Raw genomic sequence first — 25,298 nt, 5'->3', positions numbered from 1 at the left:
CACAGGCAGGGTACGCAATCAGTCCTCCCGCAAGCCGATTTATATGTGTGTACATAACAGCGATCCAGTTTACACCCTCGGAACGTTTACATTCATTCGGGAATGGGTTGAACCCATGGAGCCACCACGTACAACGCCATCGATAGGGAAATTGCAAAAGTTCACAGGCAAATTATAACAAGCTCTTCGAAATATCCTATTTCAAGCATGTAAACCCCTCGCATTCAATCACGCACCGGTAACCTTAACATCCTCTCTAAATACTAATCACCTCATAGAGCTACTTCACACGACGCTATTCACATGGTAACTGCACGAGTATTTAGACCGGATACGTAGCTCGTCCTCCAAACATGCAGCCGTTCCCGTTACAGAGCCATTTGCAACAGACATGGTCGTTCCCGCACCTGTTGCAGCAGTCCCTGCTTTCGATGCTGTTGTGGTGGCTGGAGCCAGGGGAACAACTTTTTCTGGCCTTGCATTGATCTTGGTTAGCGGGGTGGGGCCAAGGGAGTTGTGGGGGTAGTTTTGGCGGCATAGAAGCTAGATCGGGCAGCAGTCACCTTCTTGGGCGTGGTCTCAGATGGTGCTGGTGCACTGGGGGTAGCGGGGGGAGGGTTCGCGGGGATCCCCATCGCAGATGCCGGTTTTACTGCCGCTGCACCCGGGGCAGCAGAAGCAGACATCACCGTCTTGACAGGAGGAGCAGATTGAGCTGGGGCATTTGCGCCAACAACTGTTGGCGCAGTGCTGACTTGCACCGGGTCGGGTCTGGATGCCAATAGCCGAGGACCATCTTCCCAAGCCATTCTTCCAGTCTTGACTCGGTATTCAATGACTACATTGTGGTCAGCGGCTAGCTTGAGGAGATACCGCTTCACTTGCCGGTCGACATTGCATTGATCTCTTCTACCAAGCGGATAGCCGGTGAAAGCCACGAATTCAATTCACGCACCCGGAACCTTGATATCATGTTCAGGTCAGCTTAAGCTCGCTGAGACGCCCCATGCAGCGTCTTCAGCATGGCAAATAAGCAACTGGGCAGGCAAGAGATCGATAGCTCCTCCTAAACCTCCATTTCCATGCATGCTAAGCCCTTGAATCCGATTCACGCGCGAGGAACCTTGACATCCTTCTTAAATGGAGTCAAGCTGGTGGAGCCACCTCGTACGATGCGATTAGCACAGAAAACAAGTCAATCATAAGGTTCAATATCTAGGGGGCTCTCTAAAAGATACATTCTTAAGCATGTAAAAAGCGGACACCTGAATCACGCACCGGAGAACGTAAACATCCTGTTCAACTCAGCCTACGCTTACGGAGCCACCACGTACAACGTTATTAGCACAGAAAATGTACTAATCCCTAGGTACAATATATACCAAGTCCTCCTAAACATTGATTTCTAAGCATGTAAAATGCAGACACCCGAAACACGCATTAGAGAACGTGACATCTTGTTCAAATCAGGCTGAGATCACGGAACCACCCCTTACGACGTCATCGGCACAGAAAATAAGTATATCACAAGGTGAGATATCTACCGGGCCCTAAAAAGGTTCCATTTCAAGCGTGTGAAAAGCAACCGCCCGGATTACGCACCAGAGAACGTGACATTCTATTTAATTCAGCTTACTCTCACGGAGCCACCTCCTACGATGCTATTAGCACGTAAAACGCGCGGATCCCCAAGTACGGTCTATTGCGAATCGTCCCAGGCATTGATTTCAGGCTTGTAAAAAGTACACGCCTCATTTACGCATTTGAAAACGTGACATCCAATCTTGCCGCGCTCGAACCTTAGGAGCTACCTCCTGCAGTCGCACTGGCCTAGAAAACACACGATTAGAACGCACTAATACGCAAAGACATATAGCAAGCATTCGGAAAATCTCACTTTTCTGCATGTAAAAAGCTGCTATCCACTTCCTGCGTTTAGAAACATGACATCCCTTCCCGCTCTCGTCGAACCTACTGAGCCACTTCACGCAGTAGCAGTCCACCCGCAAAGACATCGGGGAATTGGGGCTTTCTAGTAAGGTATCTAGCAAGCCTTCGAAAAGTGCCATTTTTTAGCAGGTAAACAACTGCTTTCCACTTCACGCATTCGAAAACGTGATATCCGTCTCTGCTTCCCTTGAACTTGCGAAGCCAACTCCTACAGTCGCATGAGCCTAGAAACTGCACGACTAAAACAAACCAATGCATAGAGATATTCAGCGGACCTTGGAAGAATACCATTTTTCAGCATGTATAAAGCTCCCACCCATTTCACGCATTCGAAAATGTGACATCCGTTCCTTTTCCCGTCGAACCTGTGAAGCCACCTCCTGTAGTCGTATATACCAAGAAATCGCAGATCTAAACTAGGAAACTCGGCAAAGAGATAGGTATATGCATGATATTTAGCAAAGATATTATACAAGCCTTTAAAAAATTTCATTTCTCAATATGTAAAAAGCTCTCACCCAATCCTCACATCCAAGAACATAACATCCATTCCTGCAGCTCCTGAACCCCTAGAACCACCTCCTGCAGTCGTAATAGCCCAGAAACCTCATATCCAAATCCAACACCGCCACAAAGACATCCCCAAAATCACAATTCCTAAGCAAAACATCACACAAGCCCTCCAAAACTCTCAATTTCCCGCATGTAAAAAACCCCCCTCCAATTCCCACACTCAAAAACATGCCATCCATTCCCGCAGCTCCTACACCTCACGCGCCACCTCCTGCAGTCGCATGCGCCTAGAAACCCCTACCTGAATCAAGAACACGCGCAATAGCATTGGGAAACATGCGTATTTTAAGTAAGATATTATACAAGCCCTCGAAAAATCTCATTGTTTAGCATGTAAAAAGCCGCTACCTCCTTCACGCATCCAAGAATGTGACATTCGTGTTTGCCAGCTACTGAACCTGCGGAGCCACCTCCCACAGCGCTATCAGCCCGCAAACACGTCCCTGAAACAAACCCTCCAGAACTCAAAACCCGATCTCGCGTTGAATCCAGCATCTCAAACCCCCACAGCCCAGATCATATAATGTCGCACTCATGGCCTGCACACGCACACATCACATCGAAGCCCCTCAACACACTGTTCGCATAAGCCAGCATCAGCGCCGGCAGTACCGATTCTCATTGTCTGGTCTATCTGTTCCGAAACCACCCCCCAAACCTCCCCTCCCCTCTCTCCCCTCTTCCCACCCCCCACCACCCCCCGACTGCCCCCAAGCCACCCCGGCCCCCCCAGTCGCACCACCCACCCCCCCTCATTCCTCCTCCTCGGACTCCTCCTCGGACTCCTCCGCCTCGTCGTCCTCACCCTCCTCAGCGGGGGTGGGAGCAGCGGGAGCGGAGGAGGGGCCAGCCCGCGCACCGCGACGCGGCGGCGGGCCGGCCAGGAGGCCTCGGCGGGTCTGGGGCGGGGCGGGCGGCACGACGAGGGCGGCCGCGAGGCGCTTGCGGCGCAGCTTCCACAGGGCCTGCTGCAGGCCGTTGCCCGTGCAGTACGGGTCGACGTGCTCGGCAATGTCCCCGTAGGGGACGATGCCGTGCCGAGCACGCCACTCGTACTCGAACGCCAGGCAGCACTTCTCCCAAAAGTCCTGATTGGGCCGCATCAGCTTGCCGCGCGGCGCGCGCATCTTCCGGTTCATCGGCAGCTTGCGTGGCTGCTTCGGGTCCTCTTTCTCCTTGTTGGGCGAGCTGGAGGGCGACGCGGCGGGGGCGCGGGCGGCAGGCTTGCGGGACGGCTTGGCCGGCTTGGTGGACGACTTGGCGGGCTTGTTGGACTTGTTGGACTTCTTCTGCTTCTTCGCCTTCGTCGGCGGGACGTACTCGTCGTCGGACTCTGGGTCCTTGTACACGTAGATGTCGCTTCCGCCGGCCTCGTCGTCGTCATGTTCTCCCAAAGCTTCACGGAAGGTGCGGCGTCGTCCGGTGGGAGCAGCGCGAGGAGCGGAGCGAAGTTGCTCCAAAGCCGAGCCCCGGCGTAGCTCGAATTCGTTCGGGACGTCCAGGTCGCCCAACGAGGGCTGGGAATTGTCCCATTCATTGACCGTGAATGGGTCGAACGCGGAGCCTCGCGGGATGCCCGGGCCGCCTTGGAAGAAGTCGCGCTGGTCGTGAAACTGGCGGGAGTCGCCGAGGTTTTGCGCGGGTGCTAGGCCAGTCGAGGACGGTCGTGAGGTTGCACTACCCGGTCTCGGAACAGTGAGGTAGGCATTGCTCAAGGTGCCAGTGGAGGCGTAGGGGTTGGTGAGAGGCGAATAGGCACGGCCACGAGAGGTAGACAGAGACGAACGGTTCGCAGGCTGATTGGGAACGCTAGTGTGGAGGGCCGACGGGTTCACGGTGTAGTAGGGAGGGTCCCAGTCCGAGCGAGGGAACATGGAGTCGTATGGCCGGTTACCGAGTCTAACAGCATCTCGCCAAGGTTCAGCAGCCCGAGTAGCGTTGCGTCTACGCTGAGAGGCAGCACGCGCAGAGGCATCAGAAGCGGAGGTTGTCGTTCCCCCCAAGCCGAAGCCAGCGGTGGTATTGGATGCCCTACGACCAGTGTCCATGGGAGAGTCGAAGTTGGACATGTCGAACGCAGCTGTATGATCGGAGAGACCAGGACCTGTGGTGAAGTCGCTGAGGCCCATGGAAGCAGACGAACCAAGACCAGTGCTGCCGTTATCTCCATAGTCGAACAACGGGATGGGATCGGCTAGGTTGTGACCTGAGTTGTTGCGGTTCGAAAGGTCAAAGCTATCGGCTCTGTCCCGCTCAGATGCACTAGTGTTTCCGAAGCCGAGTCCTGGCATGAAGTCCTCGGAGTCCTGACCAGCTGTGTTGCCAGCACCAAAGTCCTTGAAGTCATTCGAGTTCTGGCCATTATCGGCCTCGTTATCAAAGTCGAAGTCGGCTAACAAGTCAGACGGATTCTGATAGGTCGCAGTGGTGCTGTCAAAGCCCAAGTTATCCAACAGGTCGGATGTAACCTGCTCGTTGTTCATGGTGCCTTGAAATTCGAAGGCAGAGGCGAAATCCGAAAAGCTGGGAGCATTGTTGTTCGTGCTGTTGAAGTCGAAGCCGCTCAAGTCCTCGGATGCAACTTGACGACGATGGTTGAGCATGCTCGCAAACTCGGAGGGGGTGGGGTCATTGGTCGCAGCCTGACGACGAGGAGTGTATTCGAAAGGGGCCAAGAGAGTGGGTGTTGCTCGCCCACGGTTGTTGCCAGAGCTCGATGAGGCTGCAGTATGCTTGCTGTCGTTGAAGATGTCCTGTGGGTTGCAGGTTAGGCCATCTCCAGCGGTTCCGTAGCCGTGATCCGCTTGTCGAAGGCCATCCAGCGCCCACGTAGGTGCGTTGCCGTATTGCGCAGGCTGCGGGACTGTGAGATCACGGTTGGCCTGTCCGTACGCATATGTGTAATTGCCTCCATCTCCATAGTTGGAGGCCATGAGGTAGGGTATCTCTTGCTCAGCACCATTGTTGGGAGCCGGCTGGGTATTCCGGAGGGTGGTTGGGTCGTCGGGGCTGGTGACGAAGATGAAGGGAATCTCTTGACCAGCAGCATTGGGGGCCAGCTGATTAGCATGGATGGCAGCCGGGTGCTGGGCACCGGTAATGGCAAATGACGGCTGGTTATCGTGGCTGGAGGAGGCGCGATGGGTATCGTTTGCTGCAGCTTCATCGCTCTCCACCTTGACAGACGAAGTGCGGGCGTTCTTGGGAGGATCCATGACGCTCGACTCGCGACGGTGTAAATGGGTAGACTGAGTGAATTGAAACTACTCGTCAGACGTCCTTGGATAGTGACGTGACGAGACCGCAAGAAGATCTTGTGATTGAAGCAACAGGTATGAAGACTTGGAGTCTGGTGGGCAAAGAAAGAGAAAGCGCTGATGGTATGAGATGCTTGAGCGGCGGAGTTGCGTTCAAGCAGTCGAGTGCGATGCTGTCGGAGAGTCTACGCGCGAGGACTGGCTGACGAGCACGCGGAGATCTGACAGATAGCGACGAGGCCACGCTTTTGAGAGCTCAGCGACGAAGAGAGAAGTCTGTACAGAGTGTTAGGAGGCCTGATGCAAGCCGGTGACGTGATTGGACAGAGTGCTTACCTGATGCGGACACGGGCAGACCGCCACAACTAAGCAGACTTGGAGAGCTGGAGAGTGGGCAGCGCGATGGCAACGTGCAACGGTACGCGACGACCTTGCCCAAGGCAAAGATCGCTGGGCGGGTGTGCAGATGCGGGTGCGGCTGATCACAGAGAGGATGAGGCTGTAGACAGGGTGTTGACGATCCGAGTCTGAGGTGTAGGGTTGACGGAGGACGGAGGATCGTGGGCTATAAACGGCCAGCTTCTGCAGACGAGGGGCTCGCGCGTGATCACGGCGGATTCGGAGCAGGCAGGCCGAGGCGGTAGGTATGGCAGACAGAGGACGCGCCACGTCGACAGGCTCGCAGACTGTCTCTGGCAGTTTGAGCAAGGGGCAGAGCAGCAGAGGGCCTCTTGAAGCTGGAGCGGATCTTGCTGAAGCTCAGGGCCTGCGATCGGCCGTGTAGGCGGGCAATGCAGCGACAGACTGCAGGCGTGGAGGAGGACGGTAGCGCAACTGGGCTGGCAGGCGGACAAGCGGTGCTGTCAACTCGTGTCTCGCGGCAGACGACGATTGGCAAGAGTTGCGGTGGCTGAAGGAGCTTGTAGCAAGGCAAAGAAAGCTTTCTGATGATCTGGCTCGTGGAACGAGGAGGATGCAGAAGGGGTGGAGGGTGGCGGAGGAGTGAAAGGAGGAGGTTGATATCCGCGAAAGAAGTCCTGAAGACAGGCCACTCGAGCGTCTGCTCCTACCCCGCACAGACTTCCACGCCGCCGGCGGTATGATAAGAGCACAGCGGAAAGCAACGGCTGTCCAAGATATCACACTGGAGGGCAGGATTTCTGAAGGACGAGAACACTTCCGCCGACTTCCATCGTAAAGCTGGCGTTGATACGGAGCGGGCCGGCAGCAGAACTGGCAGCGCTGGCGTGGGTTATATTGGAATCAAATGCCGTGTAGTTGCTTGCTTGAGAGTAGGCCCTACCCCTTAGACATCTACTACACTTGATTTGCAGAGACAGGTTCAAAAGGAACACACTGGACGCATGATCTCATATGGAAGTTGAAAAAAGGCGGTACAACAGGTCGGCCCTGGGAATTGAAGCGTTTTGACCAATTTCAACAGAGTGATCAGGTCTGAGGGATTGTCCATGGGCGATTGGCAGATTCCCTACTAGATATCCATATGCTGGAGGTCTAGCTGGGGCATAGGGCATTTACCCAAGCCGTCTTATGTGGTCCTATCGTTTGACAGAGTTCCAGCACATCTAGATTGAAGAGGTAGTTACCGAAGTGTTTCGCTTGATACGCCAGTTCTAGAACGTGGAGGGCAGGATCCTTCTACCCGACAAGTCAACGCGGCCTGGATACTTGGGACGGCGGCAGAGCATTGCGGAAGGGGAATCCAAGGTTGAGGCCTCCTTGATCTATATGGAGGTAGACTGGGTCCTATGTTGAAGAGTCTAGCTTTTGGGAGTGGGTTCGTCCCATGAATTGAGTCTGAGTCTTGCATACGAAAGATGCCGTGGAGTTGCCCCTGGATTTATATTGGATGGGAGTATCGAAGTAGCAAGCCTGGGATGGGACCATGGAATGAAAAGGCCAATATTGTGTATATACGCTCAAAGATGACTTCTATAAATATTAGCATTCACTTCTTCCTTTTGCGGTGGTGGGAGGGGGTTCCCGATACTCCCTCACGTCATGTGACCGTGACTAGCACGTTTATATTTAACCACACTCGTGCTTCTTCCGCCTTTTCTTGAGCAACAAACAGTGCACAGTACCACACCACTTGCCACAGAGACACCCGTAAGTTTGCCCTGTATATCCCCTACACTACTACCACCTAAGTGAAGCCTTGTGTGTGATTGTTTTGATGTACTCCTCAACTCTTGGGTGCGCCCCCGGCAGTATTATCTTCAATGTACTAACTCTTCCTCGACCACACAATCTAAACCAGCATCACCGCCGCCACCAGGCCTACACACTCTTAAATCAACAACTCAGTGAGTTACGTTTTGCGGCGCTGAACATAACGCTTGGCGTCCCCTGCTGTATCGTCCTGAACACGGCTGATCATAAAAGCAGGCACCCAAGATGCTGCCAAAGAGAATGGCGGAGCTCCTCGATCTGGAGCGGAGAAAGGAGAGGGGAAGAAGGAGGGCGGAGATGAGGGCGATGCCGGTAAGTCTTTGTATTCAGCTCGTGGTTAGGGCATAGTGGAGATCGAGTATGCTGGGTGGGTGCCGCTGCTGGGGGTGCTTGGATGCTCGAGATCCGGTTGCGTTTCGTTGATGCTCATGGTCTCGATTCTACTGTGCACACCTTTCTGACGCTCACAGATCCACAATCGAAGTAATGTCGTGGAGAATGCGGGAGGGAGGATGATGCTGGGGAGAGTTGAGGGGGGGTAGGTGGATGCAAATTGAGTGAGAGGAGATGACGAGTTGAAAGCTTAAGCTTTTTCTTCAGCTTTGTGGGGCAGGGGATCTGGGTGAGGCGGCGTATTTGGGTCGCTTAGGGCGGAAGGAGTGAATATCATGACTTGCTTGCTCGTCTCACTTGTTGCTGATGTCAATGCCTTGATGTGGGTGTCCTATGGGAGATATCGATCTCAAAAGGTATAGGGGAGAGTCCAAAGGGCAGCTGAAGCCTCTTTCCTGTAGTTATGCGTGCCTTCTACGGAGTGTATAGCAGCTTCTGAGGCCCTGTGCGGGCGGAAAGCGCCCTGGGGGCTCCATACATCTCTCAAGAAGGGTATACGAACCATACAGCATGCCTCCCATGCCTTTCGATCGTGAACAGAGCCTGGTGTTTGAGAACAAGCCTCCCTATGCCGTGTACATGATGTTGAAATAAGCGCTTTCGTCTGGGAACGCTTGGAACCGCCGGTGGCCAGGGGCATCCCACGCCAATTCTCCGTGGAAGGGCCCCCCCACTATATTCCAACATCACCAAATCGTCTTGCACCAGCCCTTCGCACCCTTAAAGCCACCATGATGCATCTGTCCTTCTCTTCTAGGGTATGCTTGATACCCCTGATGCATCGCCAGGCCGGGATGAGGTTCCTTAAACCTGGATGAGAGCCCTGTGCGGCTGCAGCCTCCTGACCTCCGACCCTCGATATTGACACGAACAACCCATCAGACACCACCAGTCTCGTGTTAGCATGTCTTCGAAACATCTCTGAGCCATGGGATAGGGCCTACGTACATTGTGTATGTGTTGCAGGCTAAGTTAGGATGGCTTGTCGCTGGCGGAGTACGTGATCCCACCGGACAGGTTTTACATCGACTCCCGTCCAAACCCCATCGCCGAGGATTCGTACTTGACATTAGCCACCTCGAGACGTCTTCGACAAGCATCCCGAGAGCCATACAGGTACCTCGAGGCCTTCTCCTTCTAGAGGCGGCCGTGTCGTGCACCTCTTCGTCCGGCGCTACCCACCACAACGACCCCTCATCGAACTACCTCCTCATCTCGAAAGGCATTCGCCCGCACGGAAGGACACATCAACACCTTCGATCCTATACAATTGTTAGCAGGGAAGGGGCTCATGGATACCTTCTTGTTGATGGCCGCGGCCTAGCTCGACGACACCCATCAGCCAAAGAACCGAAACTCACCTCGAAGACCCCCTAGACAAGGGCAAGAGTATCGGGAAACTTCAATCCTATATAATCGTTATCAGGGAAGGGATGATGAGCGGGCTCATGCCTATCTTCTCGTTGATGACCCACGGCCTGGCTTGACGACATCCATCAGCCAAACAACCGAAACCTCATCTCGAAGACCTCGTAGACAAGGGCAAGAATATCGAGATACTCCAAGACGGTATCTTACATAATTTGGAGGAGCTGTGGATGACACAACGGTCTGTAGAGACCTGCACTCTCGCCGCCCAACAGCGCTAGAGATGGTTGCCGAATACCACACCCATCAGCCAAACACTCGAAACCTCATCCCGAAAACTTCGTCGATGGAGTAAGAGCATCGGGAGACTCCAGGATGATATCCCACTGGTATTTGGATGAGCCGTGGACAAGACATCGACTTGTGGGGATCTGCACTCTCGTAGGCCGAGATCGTGCAGCAGCAACACAGAAAGCCACTGAACACCACAAGAGAAACCCTCTGTAGCCATACTAGAGCGGTGTCCCGAAAAGCTATGGTCAGCAAGAAACAGGCAAAGGGGATAGGCAATGCTGCTTTCGGGGAATAGTCGCTACCCCGATCGAAAGTGCACCCTCTGGCACAAGCTCCTCGTTAGCTACCATCAACCCGAATGGCTGTCTCGAACATCGTCGTCGTATATTCCTGTAGCACTTGGAAAAATAAGACGAGAGCGTGTCATCGTTCTGAGTCTTGAAGATATTGGTCCTTCTGGAGGGCGTTTCCTTCATTCCCAATGACGCGTGCCTTCTGAGCCACGATGAACAAATTCTCGAAAGGCGCGATGGTCTAATTGGCACCAGCATATTGTCTCCAAGTATGCCTTCGATCTAGTTTGAGAGACATTGTCAATACCCGAGCAATATCACGTTGAAAGCGGGGACTTGAAGCATGTCGTCAACTATCACGAATACCTAGAGATGCATCTTGAGGAACATCGGGGTTGAACCTCAATTGGAGGCTAGGCCTCTGCACCAGAGAGAAACTTTATCTCTCTCCAAACGGCAGGGGCTGTCGACATTGTTCCAGAGCTCCATGACTCGGGTTGAGCTAGCTGTCCTCAATTGAGCGGAGGCCTGATATATCGAGGCACTCTACCGATTCGGAGGACTCGCGAGGTCTGGCATGATTGATGTCAGATCTGGTACTGGTTCCGGTATTGTCCTTTTCCAATCTTGCCTCTTTCATCGTGAAAAATAAGGCTGGCTGTCTTTTCATTTCCCAAAATCTTTTCTTCATCGATTCTCGGTTTTCCCAGCTCTTTCCCTTCCTCCATGATCTCGTGCAGATGTTGCTATTCCTTGTTCTGTCAGCTCTATCTTAGTCTCATGTTAACGGATTTTGAATTCTTATCATCTTTCTCAATCCATGCTCCTGACCGGTAGTCTTTTCGACCATCCGCACCCCTGGACCTGGACTTGGACCTAGACTTTGGACTTTGGACTTTGGACTCTGCCCTTGCCGTGGAATCGATTCGGGAGCCTGGATGTTGTGTGCTGCATGCTACCTATTTGAGTCAAATTTGACTTCTTTTGAATTGGGATGAGCTGTTGTTGAAACTCGCTTTAATTTGGCTGTGTTCTTTGTAAGTAAAAGTTCGATGCTTTCGGGATGGGATCTCAGCTTACACTATCAGTCTTCTTAACCGAAGGATGTTCCTTCTGAGGCATGACCTAATGAGGCTTATCATCTGCGCTGGGAACGTGAGATCGTCCGATTGCCAATGGAAAACTTGTCGTCTTCGACCTACAGTCGATGATCGCCCAGGCCACGAGGTCTCCATGCTCTTATCTTCGCCATGAGACTGCTTTCTCATACGCGCTGCTCTCTTCGGAGTCCTCGCAGCCGAATCTGCGCTCTTAAACGTGCTATCGTGCAAAAAGCTTGAGGCTGGGCGTACAAAGTGTGCCTAGAGCATTCCCGACACTCGAAGAAATCAACTTCTTTGCCGCTATTCCTCCCGATGGCATGAGGCTGTCGTGGTGCGGATGCTGAAAAGATGAGATGTCGGACCGTCGTATGGAACTCGGCTCTTCGTAAAGCTGTCCTGTAGCATATCGCCCGCTGGCTAGTGCTGGGATTCCCTCGCCTTGTGATGCCCTAGAATCAGTGTCAGCGCCAGACCAAATGCTATCATTGGTGGTGCTGCGACGAGATCGCCGGCCGACTGGCGAGGGGTGGAGACGAGGGATTAGCAGCATCGTTATATCCGCGACTCCAAGGGGTTTCCCATCGGATGCTACCCATGGGCCTGTTCTCCATGCCGCTGTTGATTTTCTACATCGCCGGCTGTTGTTCGTGGTGGGGTCGAAGCGCGTCCGTCGGAGGAGGATGGCGGCGAAATGGTCGAAGCGAAGGACCTATTTCATGCCTTTTACACAAACTCCGCCGGTCAGTCAGCTCTCAAGGGAAGCTCTCATACCTGCTCTCGGCTTCATTTGCGTCCATGAAGTTGTGGTGTTGCGGGTGCTGTGCCTGGCAGAGGTTGCTCGGGCCTCGTCCTCTTCTCCGAGTGCCCTGGCATTGTCTCAGCGGTTATCCAGCTCTTAAGGGAAGCTCTAATACTTGCCCTCGCCTTCATATACATCCATGAAGTCGTGGTGTTGCTGGTGATGCGTCTAGCGGAGGTGGCTCGGGCCTCATCTTCTTCTCCGATCGCTCTGGCATCATCTCGTCTCGGCATGAGGAGCGTTGGAAAAACACCTCCACAAGATTGTAGCGCCTGTCCGACATCCCGTATACTCCTCCGCAAGTCGTCTTGTCTTCGTTGTGGATGGTCGTCGTGGTGGTGTTGAGGATGAGACCGTGAAGTCGCATGACAAGGGTGATGGCGATAGCCTCACAACAGCGCTCATCAGGCCGCCCACGATGCCAACTGAGGTTCTCAATTCTGCGACGCCAGGAGCGGATGGCAGCGGCGCTTAGAATGCCTGTGAGACCTTCTCATCGCCCTCTCTTCCTCTGGTATGGAGGTTGAGTGGCCGTGGACAGCGGCTTTGAGCCAGCGTGGGAGCAGAAGGGCAAACACCATGGCATTGATTTATCGGCTTCACTGCACGCAAACAAAGGAGAGACAGATGATCGCCTCGCCGCGGAGAATTAGGTCTCCCGCCTTCTGATCCTGCGTATGACGCCCTTGACAGAAGCACGGCGACATAGTCCGCAGCTTTACGGGCATGCCGGAGGCCTGATGGTCACGAACGCTTCGTGGAAGATTCGAACTGCTTTCTGTCTGCAACTATCTACTGAGTTTAGCTTGCGTCTCTATGACAGGTAGCAGTACGTTGAAAGCTATCTCCATACCCGGCGCGTCCAGAAGCAAAGGCCTCCTTCGCTGTAGCTTCCGGCTTGCCGTCAAACAACTACGACTATGGCGGACAGGGCCTTGTGAGATCACGATCATTGCAGGCTTTACGAGCATCATGAGAAGTGTATAGGGGTCATGAACAAAGTTTGATTGACTGCAAAAACCCTAAGCACCCTGGAAAGACTTCCATCCCGGCCAAATACCGCAAACAATATGAGAGAACCTTCGTCCATGATCTGTAGTTCTTCGCGAGCGTATGCAAGGAATCTACGCAAAGGTCAGCTGGATGTTGAGGAAGAGGAACGGAGAGGGACGTACCAGTTCGTCAATCGCCATATCGGTTCTCTAATAGACTGAGACTCACACATGGTAGACCCATTCTCGAGTTGCAGGTCGTACTGGGGGAGGTAGATGCTGTCGTGCATGTCTAAGGCATTGAGAATTTCCAGGAATGACTCCTCGGTGGCCGCCTTTCGTGATGCAGCAGCAGTCTACAGATATATCAGTATGAGTGCCTTTAAGCAAGATGAGACGACTTACTCGCTATAGGGATTCATATTTGCTAAACAAACCCGGGGGTTTGTCGCTGGACACAGAATCAAGAGGAGAAGGCATCAACCGCCCCCGTCAGCTTCGTGCGCTCAGGACGGACTGGGATGGCGAAGATACTGTCAAACTGCCACCTCAACTCGCCTGATCTGGACTTTATATCGCCTTCGTGGCCAGATGGCAGTGTCCGGCTTTAGCTCTACCGCAGGGACCTGAAATCGTTGAGGGAAACGCAACCCCCTGGCATAGTGCTCAGGCCAATGAGGCCCCTCACCTCACCAACCCCAGGCCCAAATGATGGCAGCCACGCCCATCAAATTCAGTTTGTTGAGTCTGTACTCCACGATCCGGAGCGGAGTCTCTTGAGCCCGTGAATTGCCTCGCCCAAAGTAGTAATCGATCACTGGGGAACGGGTACTGTGGAGACTCCTCAGACGGCGGCATGCAGCTGCAGTAGCCTGTGTCCTACCGCTCTATTGAGGCCTTATGCTCCGCTCCTTGCTGGATATGTACGCAAATTAGACTGCACTACTGGCTGCATTGTGACTGTGGACACTTCCTCAGGGGCCCCTTAGCTCATTTTGTCGAGTTTATGTGCTTGAGGCTCGCAGCTCGTGAACTAGAGCGCCTGGCAGCATTCCAGGGGCATAGATCAAGATCCGATATATGTCTTAGGGGTAATGATATATGTTAGCCATGCGCCGATGAGGGCATTCCGACACCGCTCTGACAGCAATAGTAGTCACACAGTGACAAGACCTTGATCGTAGCAAGAAAAGCACCCTTGTATTCAGCTCAGTCCGGGTATATCCGCCAACTCCTTTTCCAACACCAAAAGACTGATGAAGCTCTTCTTCCAGCCGCAGACCGATTTCAACCCGAGAGCCCGATGAGCTTCCCCTTGCCCTTAGGCCTCCCCCCGATACTCCCCGTCGTTCCTACAGGCGTACTAATCCGAGGAGCACGGGTTCGCGACCGTCCGGGCGAAAGATCCACTCATCGGGACTCTCAAACAAAACTCCCCCAGGTGCTCACGAAAACGCCGGCCAAGACCGGCCCTCCGGCATGCCCGGATCCTCCTTCGCCGCCTCCTCCGCTGCGGTATCAGTTAGCCAGTAGTACTCAAAGGGAACGCTTGATTCACGTACCCTCCCTCTTCTCCCTCTCCGGCTTCAGCAGAGTCTCTTCCAACTCCGCCGGGAACACAGATCTGAGGTGGTCGTGGGCGCGCTCTGCCACCAGCTTCGGCACCTCCTCCCCCTTCTGGACCAGGCGGCCCAGCTCCAGCAACGCCTCCCGCGGGGTGAGATTCCCGCCCTCCTTCTCCTTCTCCGCCGCCGGGGGCTCCGCTTCGCGCGGCAGGGAACGGCCGATCGCCAGCGAGGCGAAGAGCGCGTTGAAGCGCGTCTCCTCCGTCTCCTGGTCCCCCACCCAGGCCGAGTGCAGGAGCCACTGCTGGATGGCAGGGTCTCTCTACAGACACAGACGCGTTAGCAAAAGCAATGGAGCTTCGGGCTGATTTGGGGTTGTTTACCTCCTGCCAGGCCTTGATAGCCGCGATCTTCTCCTCGTCCGTCTTGGGGCGGTCCAAGATTGCGCGCGACATGTTGCGACGGTTGATGGTGTGTTTGTGGGTTTGTGGGTGTCTTTGAGGGTGTTTGTGGTTGTGTGGCTGTTACTTGTCAAGCTCAAGATTTGCGGGCGGCCGTTTGATGCTCTAGAGAAAGTCGGCCTTGGCGCGGCTTCTCAGGCAGCAAGGCCGCCATGCACGCAAATTCGCTTCCTTCACCCTGAAGGGGTGCGAGAGCGCTCAGGGGCTCAAGGCTGAACTGACAGCGTCAAGTATGTATCCGAAAGGCGCTTTCACCATGCTAGAATGAAGTGCAGGCACGAAAACAGGCCACGCGGGCATCAATTGAAGCTTAGGGGAAAGACGCGATGATATATGGCATGAGATTGAAGCCAGAGGCTTCGATACTTGCTGCTATGACGAAGCTTGCGGAGACACTCGAGAAGCTGAATAGGGTGGCATATCTGACATGATATCGACCTGAAAACTGGTCTCATGGCTCTGAGCGAGGCATACTATCATGTTTTGGAACTGGAATCTTACCACAGCTCTTAACTGGACCCAAGATCCTCCTATCTTGGTAGGGAGACTTAATCTAGACGTCGAGGAGCTGCAGTTTGAAAGGCTACTGGTATTCTTGAGACGCCTCTCAGTCTAGCATTTCGGGATGTCATTTCCCGGCACCATCGATTAGGATGAGTTCACACCCGTCTTGACAACATTGATGACCAATAGAAGAACCCAGAGTAAGAAAATGAACTGAAAAAGGCCCTTACAGATACAGGAGATCCTGCCCTTCCTCGCCCAAGAAGACTCTTCAGGGGAGTGTTGAGGATGAACAACATGAGCTTCAGCCCCTATCATTCTATCGAACCAATCCCAGAACGAAAAAATAGACGCGGTTGGCCCCTTCCGAGGTCTTGTAATGCAGCTTCCGATCGCTCTGACAACGGCCCTTGCGAGGTGTCGATGATGCAGGAGGTGAGCAAAAAGTAGGAAGGACCGATGTAGCCTCGACGAGTACTTACCCATGATGGAGCCGCACACAACCCTAGTTGCGATATACAACTACATTCGAAAATCAGAGAGATTTGTAGAAAATCTCAAGACCAACTTTTCGGTGAATGGTGTCAAGCTTCAAGTGTTGTGTTGGGGCCAGGTAAGTTGAGGCATGGCGGATACCCCTGAGGATGAAGAACCATCGCATCATCACCGCACACTTTCCAAAACTATGCTGCGGCTTTGCTTGCAGCTCAAAAGATGACTCCGAAGATGTTTGAGAACATCCGGTCTGGCATAGTGTGTCAGTTTTGAGAGATATCAATCACTTCTCAGCCACGATCACTCTTCTCTATCAGAGCACCTTTTACTCCTGCTAGCAGAGATTTTCCACAATATTAGATGATTATACGAAATTTCAAGATCCAGCCCTCAGGAGGGTGAATTGGAGATGCGAAAATGTCTCGTTTCTTCAGTTGAAGACCCGATATCAACCCCTGAGTTTCCCAAAGCATTTCTTTCATCACCCTTCCAATGCCCACAACTCATTCCCCCAGACCTCGTTCGATACCAAATTTTTGGCATTTGATGATAGGCTTCATCGGACACCTCTGCCAAGCCTTTCCAGGTGTCAATTAGACTGTCCCACTTTGACTGAGCCTTCTTCAAAGTCAACGTCACCTTCACCCGTCACCACACCTTCAACCTCCACTCTTCACACCTCTCGCGCGCCTATTGCATGACGCACCTCGTCGCGCACCTCTCCATTGCCTTTGAGTTCATCCTACTCTTTCGTCCTTCCTTCATCCTTTCTACTTCCTTCCTCCACCACTCACCACCACAGCAACATGTTCGGGTACACGCTCAAGTATCCTCCCCGGGGCTTCGCTCCCCCGGAAGCAGGTCAGTCACAGCTGTTCAGCACTTGTTTCAAGATTTCGATGCTAACATTGCCTGCAGGATCTGTGAAGAAGCAACCTGGTGAAGGTCGGCTGCCACCGACGGGTCTCTGTTGCGGCTTATGTCCACGCACTAACATCACAGCAGAGAACGCAGAACAACGCGCCATTCGCGCGGAAATTCGGTACAATCTACAGGAGAGCAGGGCGCAGTTCCGCCATGTGCGCAATGTGCTGGACAGCTGCTTTGGTGATGATGAGGTGGCCGATAAAGTCACGCCTGACCCGCAAGGCGACCGGGGGGACAGGGCGGAAGTGGAGGCTCTCGTCAACAAACTGCTGAAGACAAAACCCGGAGCTGCTCATCCAGCTCCTCCAGCTCCTCCACATCCTCCACGCTCACCTTCGCCACGACCGTCGACATCCGCATCACCACATCACGGTCTGGGCATCATCTTGCCCGAGCTCGCACCAGACATGCCTGATTCTCCTTTCTTTCTCGCTCGGACGCATGGCCCTAGCACGGGTCGCCTCCGCCGTCGTGCGTCGTCGCCGGAGCTCTTCGACATGCAGAGAGAGTCATCGTCATCTCCCACTCCAACCGTCGCACAGCGTCAGTTTCCTCGTCGCCCGACCTTGGATGAGCGTGCTGCATCTTCGTCGCCGTCCGAGCTTGCTGCATCCTCATCGCCGTCCGAGCTCGCTGCATCTTCGTCGCCGTTCGAGCATGCTGCGTCTTCGTCACCCTTCGAGCTTGCTCCGTCTTCGTCACCCTTCGAGCTCGCAGAACCATTGTCGACTGTCGAGCGAACCTCCTCATCCGCATCCTCAAGCCTCGAGCCGGACTTGCCCACATTGACTTTCGCACCGCGACAAGTCCTCCGTCGTCCCACTCTCGCTGAGCGAGCGGCTTTTGCGTCGCCGCATGAGTTGGAAGGACCGTTCGTCTCGGTGTTTGAATCCTCCTCATCATCTACCTCGACCATCGATCAGGGAAGTTCCTCGCCAGCACCACTCCCGATCTTGGCCAGGCGTCAGTTTCCATGTCGTCCAACCCTTGCCGAGAAAGCAGCATCTGCGTCCCCCTTCGGGCCAACAGAAGCATCGTCGTCGACCACCGATCATGGAAGCTCCTCGCCAGCACCACTCTCGATCTTGGCCGGGCGTCAGTTTCCACGTCGTCCAACCCTTGCCGAGAGAGCAGCATCTGCGTCCCCCTTCGGGCCAGTACAATCATCCTTGTCGACCATCGATCAAGGAAGCTCCTCGCCAGCACCACTCTCGATTTTGGCCGGGCGTCAGTTTCCGCGTCGTCCAACCCTTGCGGAGAGGGCAGCATCTGCGTCCCCCTTCGGGCCAGTAGAAACATCCCCGTCGACCTTCGAGTCAGACACCTCCTCACCATCGCCCATCTCAACGTTCGCGGAGCGTAGTTTTCCTCGCCGCCCAACTCTTGCGGATCTTGCAGCGTCTTCATCGCGTGCTCGAGCTGTGACCGCGGGTCAATTCCCTCGCCGTCCAACCCATCAAGAGCTTTCATCTTCGCCATCACCATTCCAGCGTCGGGCCTCATCGCCGTCCCCACCGTCAGCACTGCAGCAAGAGAGGCGTCCACCGAGCGTGACGTCGGACACTACCATCAAGCCAGTCTACCCACTCATCGAGCAAAACCTCAAAGTCCTCAGCCGCAGCCCACCCGATCTCAAGGATCATCCCGCGATCTCAGGCGTCATCCGGCAGGCTGAATACCGTCACCCCCACGTCCCGAGCTACCTGTTTGGCAACTCCTTTCGAGAGCGAGACAACCGTGGTCGGCCAGAAGGTCGTGCCTACCCCGACTTTACGAACCCATTCCCAGCTGGTAAACTCCCTAAAGACTTCGAGGACGACAACACACGTGGGCATGACAAGGTTCGCGCACTTCTCGTCGCGCGTTGGGAGGCAGAGAAACCACGCCGTAAAGCCTCTTCGCCTGAGCTGGTCACCGCCTCTGAGTCCGTCAAGGAACATGTGCTCCAGCGTCAGGCCACCGCGACGGACGCATCTGAGCCGAAGACAACTCGTCCAAGCCTCAAAAGCGCTTTTAGCTTCAACATCCTCGCCAAGTCTCCAGAGGATACTCGCGACGGTAACTTGGAACGCCAGAACTCTAAGCCGCTCTTCTCTTTCAGGTCCAAGGGCAAAGAGAAGGCCAAAGACGCACCCGCTCCGTTCGACGCTCCCCCTCCGTCCGAAGTTCCTGCTCCTTCTGACGCTCCCACGCCGTCCAAACACGAGATCCCGTGCGACAAGGCGTTACGCATTACTAACGAAGTGCTGAAAGAGTTGAATGGTCTTGCAGGCATCAGTCAGTCCGGCACATTCGAGAATGAGGCCACCTTACACACCCACATCAACCGCTTTGACGCCGCAGAGGTGGTAGCACGTACTCACGAAAAGCTGGTCAATGCAGGCCAGTACCTCCTCAGCCCCGTTCGCGGCAAGAAGGACGAGTCGAAGAAGCGTGGTTCAAACAAGGCCACCAAGGGTGAGACTGTCGGCCCATATAGCGAAGCTACGTCACGCGCACGGCAGATGGAGGACGTAAACAAGCAGAAGATGGAGAATATGAAGCTGCCTCCCGGTGCCTTCGAGGCCTCCTGGGCGGTTTGGTTCGTTGAATGGGCGGAGCAATGGGCCGAGGAGCACCACAAGATCCTCAAGAAGGAGCAGGAGGAGGTCGAAGAGCTGTACCCCACCGCCGCCAAAGAAGGAGAAGTTCTCGACCTTTCGCCGTATATGGACTTCCCAGCCGCCGACAGGGAGATGCTCGCCGCCACGTCGCCCACCCCCAGCGACGACTATGACCTCTATGCGTCCCCCTCCGCGTCCCGCCCGAGACAGCAAGGCACCCCCCTCGCGGAGAAAGTCGACGCTTGGCAAGCTTCTTTGGCTGAGAGCGCCTACCGCGAGCAGCACCGACAGGCCTCGACGCAGCGACGAATGTCAGAAGAAGCGACCAAAATGGTCGAGTGGGAGCACGAGCTGGGCGAAATGGCCGCCAAAGCGTACGAGAAAGAGTCCACCCAGCGTGCTGTAATGGAAGAAGAAGGCCCCGAAGCCCCCACGTCGTCTGCCCTCCCGTCGCCCTCCCGGGACTTAAAGTCCTGGAACGCACGCGCGCGCCCCCGCCCCCGCCCCATCACGCGCATCTCGTCCCCACGCGCCCTGATGCTTCCGGCGGTTGTTGCGGGAACAATGACCCACGACGAGGCCCTTTGCGCCGCTTCTTCCCCCTCCGGCCCCCCTCCACGTGGTGCGCCGCCGGCCCCCTCCGCGTCCCGGATTCCCCGCTACACTGGCCCGCAGCGTGGTGGCGATAGTAACTTCTTCTAACTGGCGTAATTTGGCCCTGTTCTGGGGCGGTTTTGGTGGGTGGGTGTCGGTGCTGGGGCGCTTCGGCGCGGTTAGGTAGCAGAAAAGTTAGTCAATGAAATGCTGTGCTGTTGATATTGATGTGTATCATGTGGTGGTTTGCGCACGTGATGGCGGTGTTTGAGGTGTCTCGTGAGGTTCATCCCGATTTGGACATGATGTAAAGGACTGCAGGTCCTATATTGAAAGGGGTGTTACTGGGGGGGTTTGACACGTGTTTGGCCGTGTTTGAGTGGCTTCATGGGGGGTGTGAATGTCAAGCACGTGATGTCAAAGTTCTGGGAGCGCTGAATTGGATAGTGTTTCGATTGCTACATATAGACGCTTGAAAATGCACTGCTCTTGACTTCGCAGGGTGCAGGTGTGGGGTTTGCACGCGTTTCGACGCCGTCTGAGGTGCCCCGTGACCTTGAGCGCGATTTGTACGGGATGTCAAAGTTCCGGGGGTGGATATTGGAGAGGGTGGAGTTGGGGGTTTTTTGGGGAGGTGTTTGGCGCTGTTTGAGTGGCTTCGTTAGGGTGTGAGTGTCCAGCACGTGATGTCAAAGTTTCAAGGCTTCATATTGAAAGGGGTGCTATTGCAGTGTTTTAACATGTGTTTGGCGGTGTGTTTGAGGTGTCTCATAAGGCTCAAAAACGTCAACACGTGATGTCACAAATTTGGGTGTGGGAATTGGAATGGAGCTATAAGAATGCGCTACTTTCGACTTTGCGACGTATAGGCGTGTGATTTGCACGCGTGTTGACACCGTCTGAGGTGCCTCGTGGCCTTAAGCGCTATTTTTATAGGATGTCAAAGTTCTAAGGATGTGTATTGGAAGGAGGGCTATTCGGGGTGTTTGAAGGGTGTTCAGCGCTGTTTGAGTGGCTTCGTCAGGGTGTGAATGTCCAGTACATGATGTCAAAGTCCTGAGGGTGCATATTAGGATGGAGCTATGAAAGTGCGCTACTCTCGACTTCGCACCGTGTAAGCGTCTGGTTTGCACGCGTGATGACGCCGTCTGAGGTGGCTCGGGAGGGTCTGAATGTTGGGGACATGATGTCAAAGACGTAGGGGTGGGAATTGGAAGGTGTCTGAATTTCGATAACTGGAGATATGAAAATGCACTGTTGTCGATTCTGAGCCATGTAACTCTGCACTTTTCACGTGTGATGACGCCGTCTGAGGTGGCTCATGAGGGTGTGAATGTTAGGGACGCGATGTGAAAGTGCTGACAGTGGGAATTCAAACGGGTGGGATAAGAGAGCTTTGACAGGAGTTTGACGGCGTTTGGGGTGGTTCATGGGAGTATACATATTGGGGATGTAATGTCAAGGATCTCAGAGCGGGAATTGGAAGCTGTTTGAATTTGTGTGCAGAAAGCAATGGAAATGCGGTGCGAATATGCGTTCTGCACTTGTGTTGACACCAACTGAGGTGTCTCCTAAGGGCGGAGATGTGATGTCCGTGATGTTAAGAATCTGAGAGTGTTTATTAGAAGGGGTGTACTTCGAGGCTTTTGACGTGTGGCTGGCGGTGTTTGAGGCGTCCTGTGAGGTTTAACTCGATTCGAGCATAATGTTAAGATTTTAAGACTATGAATTGGAAAGCGTCTCGATATGTATACACGGAGCTATGAGAACGCTCTCTCATTGATTTCAAACCGTGTAAGCATGCAATCTGCTCGTGGGTTGACGCCGTTTGAGGCGCCTCGTGAGGCCCAGCGCAATCTGAACAGGATGTCAAGGATCTGAGATTGTGAATTGGAGGCAGTGAGATCTGAGGGTTTTGGCGGGTGGTTGATAGCGTCTGAGTGACTTGGCGAGGTTTTAATAGCTGGATACGTGATGTCAAAGATCCGAGGGCGTGAATTGAAAGGGGTATGACCGGAGGGGTTTGGCATCTCGTTGGCGGTGTTTGAGGTCTCTCGTGAGGTCGAACCCATTTTGAACACGATGTAAAGGGCTGTAGGCTGTATATTGAAAGGGGTGTGAAAGGAGCGAGTCGACAGGTAGCTGACGGTATTTGAGGTACCTTGCACGATTGACCACATTGAGAATATGATGTCAAATTTCCGAAGCTGTAAGTTGAAAGTGGTGTAAACGGAAGTGGTTGACAGGTGGTTGACGGCGTTGGAGGCGCCTTATGAGGTCGAGCCCGATTCGAACACGATGTTAAAAACTCGAGGCCGTGAACCGAAAGGAGTGTAAACAGAGGGATTTGACAAGTAGTTGACAGCGTCTAGGGCGCCACGTGAGATGGATCCTGATTTGAGCATGATGTTAAAGAATGGAGGCCGTAGATTGGCGGGGCTGTAATTGGAAGGGTTTGACAGGCGGTTGATGGTGTTTGAGGTGTCTCGTGAGGTCGAGCCCGATTTGAACACGATGTCAAGAACCGTAGGTCGTATATTAATAGGGGCGTAAACGGGGAGTTTTTTTTAGGCATTTGGCGGTGTTTGAGGTGTCCTGTGAGTCTCAGCCCGATTCGTACACGATGTCAGAGTTTCGAGGCCGAAGATGGGAGGGGCTCCAATGGAAGTGCTTTCCAGCTAGCGAAAAATGCGGTACTCTCGATTTTACACCACGAGTTTGTGTTTTGCGCGTGTCTTAACGGCGTTGGAGGTGCCCCGTGACCTTGGGTGCTGTAGGAGCAGGATGTAAAAATTTCGACGCTGTAAATTGAAAGTGGTGTGAATGTAGGTTTTTGACAGCTACTTAACGGCGTATGAGGTAGCTCGTGAGGTCGAGCCCAATTCGAGCATGATGTCAAAGTCTCGAGGCCCTAGACTTGATAGATTGCAGTGGGAATGCTTTCGAGCTACTAAACCCACTCCACTCTTGATATTAAGCCATGTGGGTGTGAGATCTGCACGTGTCCTGCCGGTGTTTGAGGTGCCTCGTGAGGCCCAACGAAATCTGAACACGATGTCAAGAGCTTGCGACAAGAAATTGGATAATATGTGAAGACACAGCTTCAACAGGTAGTTGATAGCGTTTGAGGTGCCTTGTGAGGCCGAGCCTGTTTGAGGTTTCTCGTAGGGTCCGGCCCGATGCGAACACGATGTCAAGGACTAAAGACCGTGAATGAGAGGGCGTGCAATTGGAATGATCCCCAGCTACTGAAACGGCCCATCTCTTCGTCTCCAGACGTGTGATAAGCATCTTGCACGTCCCCTGACGGCGTTTGAGGTGTCTCGTAAGGTCGAGCTCGATCTGAACAGGATGTCAAGAATTCGAGGCCGAAGATCAGAGGGGCCGCCATCTGAGTGCTCTCCCATGACGAAAACGGCCCGCTGTTGATTCTGAGGAACATAGACGTGCGTTTTGTACGTGTAATAGCGGCGTCTGTGGTGTCTCGTGAGGTTCAGCCCGATTTATACACGATGTAAATGGCCGGAGGCCTTAAATCTGACGGGGCATGATTGGATCGCTTTCCAGGGAGGAAATGCTTCAGTCACTACTTCGAAACCTGTGTGTACGCGTTCTGCACGTGTGTTACCGGTGTCTGTGGTGCCCCGTAGCTTGAAGCACGAAGTAAGCATGATGTTAAGGGATTAAGGTTGTAAATTGAAAGGGGTGTGATTTTGGTACCCTTAGCTGCTAGAAATGCTCCTATGTTCATTCTAAAAGCTACAAAGGTGTGTTTTGAATGCGCGATGACGGTGTCTGTGGTACCCCGTGACCTGGAGCACGATTTGGGCACGATGTCAAGGATTCGAGGTCGTGAGTTGAAAGGGGTGTGATTTTACTACCCGTTGCTACCGAAAACGCCCCAGTGCTTACCTTGGGAGCTGTGAATGTGTACTCTGCATGCGCGATAGCTGTGTTTGGGGTTGCCCGTGACCTCGACCGCGTTTCAAACACGATGCAAAGGATCCGAGGCCATGAATCGGAAGGGGTGTGATTTTGTCGCCTGTTGCTCGTAAAATTGTTCGGTTCGCCATTCGAAGACGTGCGCTCTAACGGCTTGACACCATGGTGACGGCGTCTGAGTGGCCCTATGGCCTCGAGTGTGATGTACACATGATTTCAAAGATTCGAGGCTGTGAATCGGAAGCTTTGTGTTTTCGCTATCAATCGCTACATAGAACGTTGGACGTTTGGTTTCGCGATGTATGCACAAGTGGTTTGCACGTGCGATAGCGCCGCCTGAGTGGATCCATAGGGTCGACGGAGAGCTACGCGTGATGTAAAGGTTTCAGGACTGTGAATTGGAAGGGGGTCAATCTGACTGCTTTTCTGGGTGAATAGCGGTGTGCGAGTGGCTCCCTGGGTTCGAGAACAATCTACCCATGATGTAAAAGGCCAGAGATCGTAAATTGGTAAGTGTGAAATTGCAGTACTTCTAGCTACCGAAAGCGTTCGTCTGTTGAATTTGAGTCGCACGTTCAAGCGATCTGGCAGCATGATAGCGGCGTCCGAAGCCCTCCACAAGGGCGAGTGGAGACACACGTGATGTAAGCGATTCGACAGCGTGAACTGGAGGGCATGTAGGTGAAGGGTTTTGCAGCGTGGATAGCGGCGCGTGAGGTGGTCTGGATGTGGAGGAAAACGCGTGCTACGATGTCAAAAGCCCTCAGGTGAATATTGGAAAGGGTGGAAATGCAGTACCTTTCCACTACCGTAGCAGCGTCAGAGGTGGTCCAGCTACGTGTCGATCCCATGGCAGGTCAAGAACTAAAGCCGTAGATCGCAAAGGCTGCGACTGGAAGGTTCTTGGAGTCTCTTAGCATCGTTGGAGGTGGCCTAGCGATGTGTGAATATCGTGAAAAGATGCGAGTCGATTGCAGTCCTTTTTAAGGTGT

The 25,298-nt window shown here is 53.8% G+C and overlaps 5 protein-coding genes across 5 annotated transcripts; 1 reads left to right on the top strand and 4 right to left on the bottom strand.

Annotated features, from left to right (window-relative positions):
• Positions 1–491: 491 nt before the first annotated feature.
• BDZ99DRAFT_476079 (uncharacterized protein) lies at positions 492–809 on the bottom strand (the record flags this gene model as incomplete). Its single annotated transcript, XM_033722033.1, has 1 exon — positions 492–809. The coding sequence occupies one exon, from the start codon at positions 807–809 to the stop codon at positions 492–494; it is 318 nt and encodes a 105-aa protein (XP_033578241.1).
• Positions 810–3,275: 2,466 nt separating this feature from the next.
• On the bottom strand, positions 3,276–5,738 carry BDZ99DRAFT_570502 (uncharacterized protein; the record flags this gene model as incomplete). The annotated part of the gene is made up of 1 exon (XM_033728001.1): positions 3,276–5,738. The coding sequence occupies one exon, from the start codon at positions 5,736–5,738 to the stop codon at positions 3,276–3,278; it is 2,463 nt and encodes an 820-aa protein (XP_033578240.1).
• Positions 5,739–14,637: 8,899 nt separating this feature from the next.
• BDZ99DRAFT_562387 (uncharacterized protein) lies at positions 14,638–15,388 on the bottom strand (the record flags this gene model as incomplete). Its single annotated transcript, XM_033727344.1, has 2 exons — positions 14,778–15,388; positions 14,638–14,725 (listed from the first exon to the last, which is right to left on the bottom strand). Exons 1-2 carry the CDS (start codon positions 15,233–15,235, stop codon positions 14,638–14,640), a joined length of 546 nt encoding a protein of 181 aa, XP_033578239.1. The 5' UTR covers positions 15,236–15,388.
• A 404-nt stretch (positions 15,389–15,792) lies between these two features.
• BDZ99DRAFT_298641 (uncharacterized protein) lies at positions 15,793–16,385 on the bottom strand. Its single transcript, XM_033714172.1, has one exon. The coding sequence runs from the start codon at positions 16,229–16,231 to the stop codon at positions 15,890–15,892; it is 342 nt and encodes a 113-aa protein (XP_033578238.1). The 5' UTR covers positions 16,232–16,385; the 3' UTR covers positions 15,793–15,889.
• A 74-nt stretch (positions 16,386–16,459) lies between these two features.
• Positions 16,460–20,472, top strand: BDZ99DRAFT_519924 (uncharacterized protein; the record flags this gene model as incomplete). Its single annotated transcript, XM_033725460.1, has 5 exons — positions 16,460–16,502; positions 16,870–16,975; positions 17,043–17,101; positions 17,159–17,185; positions 17,246–20,472. The coding sequence occupies 5 exons, from the start codon at positions 16,460–16,462 to the stop codon at positions 20,470–20,472; spliced, it is 3,462 nt and encodes a 1,153-aa protein (XP_033578237.1).
• Between the last annotated feature and the right edge of the window lie 4,826 nt (positions 20,473–25,298).

The sequence above is a fragment of the Mytilinidion resinicola genome (assembly GCF_010093595.1).
Source record: "Mytilinidion resinicola strain CBS 304.34 unplaced genomic scaffold BDZ99scaffold_8, whole genome shotgun sequence".
NCBI lineage: Eukaryota > Fungi > Ascomycota > Dothideomycetes > Mytilinidiales > Mytilinidiaceae > Mytilinidion > Mytilinidion resinicola.
Note: the sequence above shows the minus strand (reverse complement) of the source record. Positions and strands in the feature narration are given on the sequence as shown.

Bases quoted from the DNA above. Each gene is read 5' to 3' on its own strand.
- BDZ99DRAFT_298641 (XM_033714172.1), bottom strand. From the start codon at position 16,231: ATGGGTAAGTACTCGTCGAGGCTACATCGGTCCTTCCTACTTTTTGCT.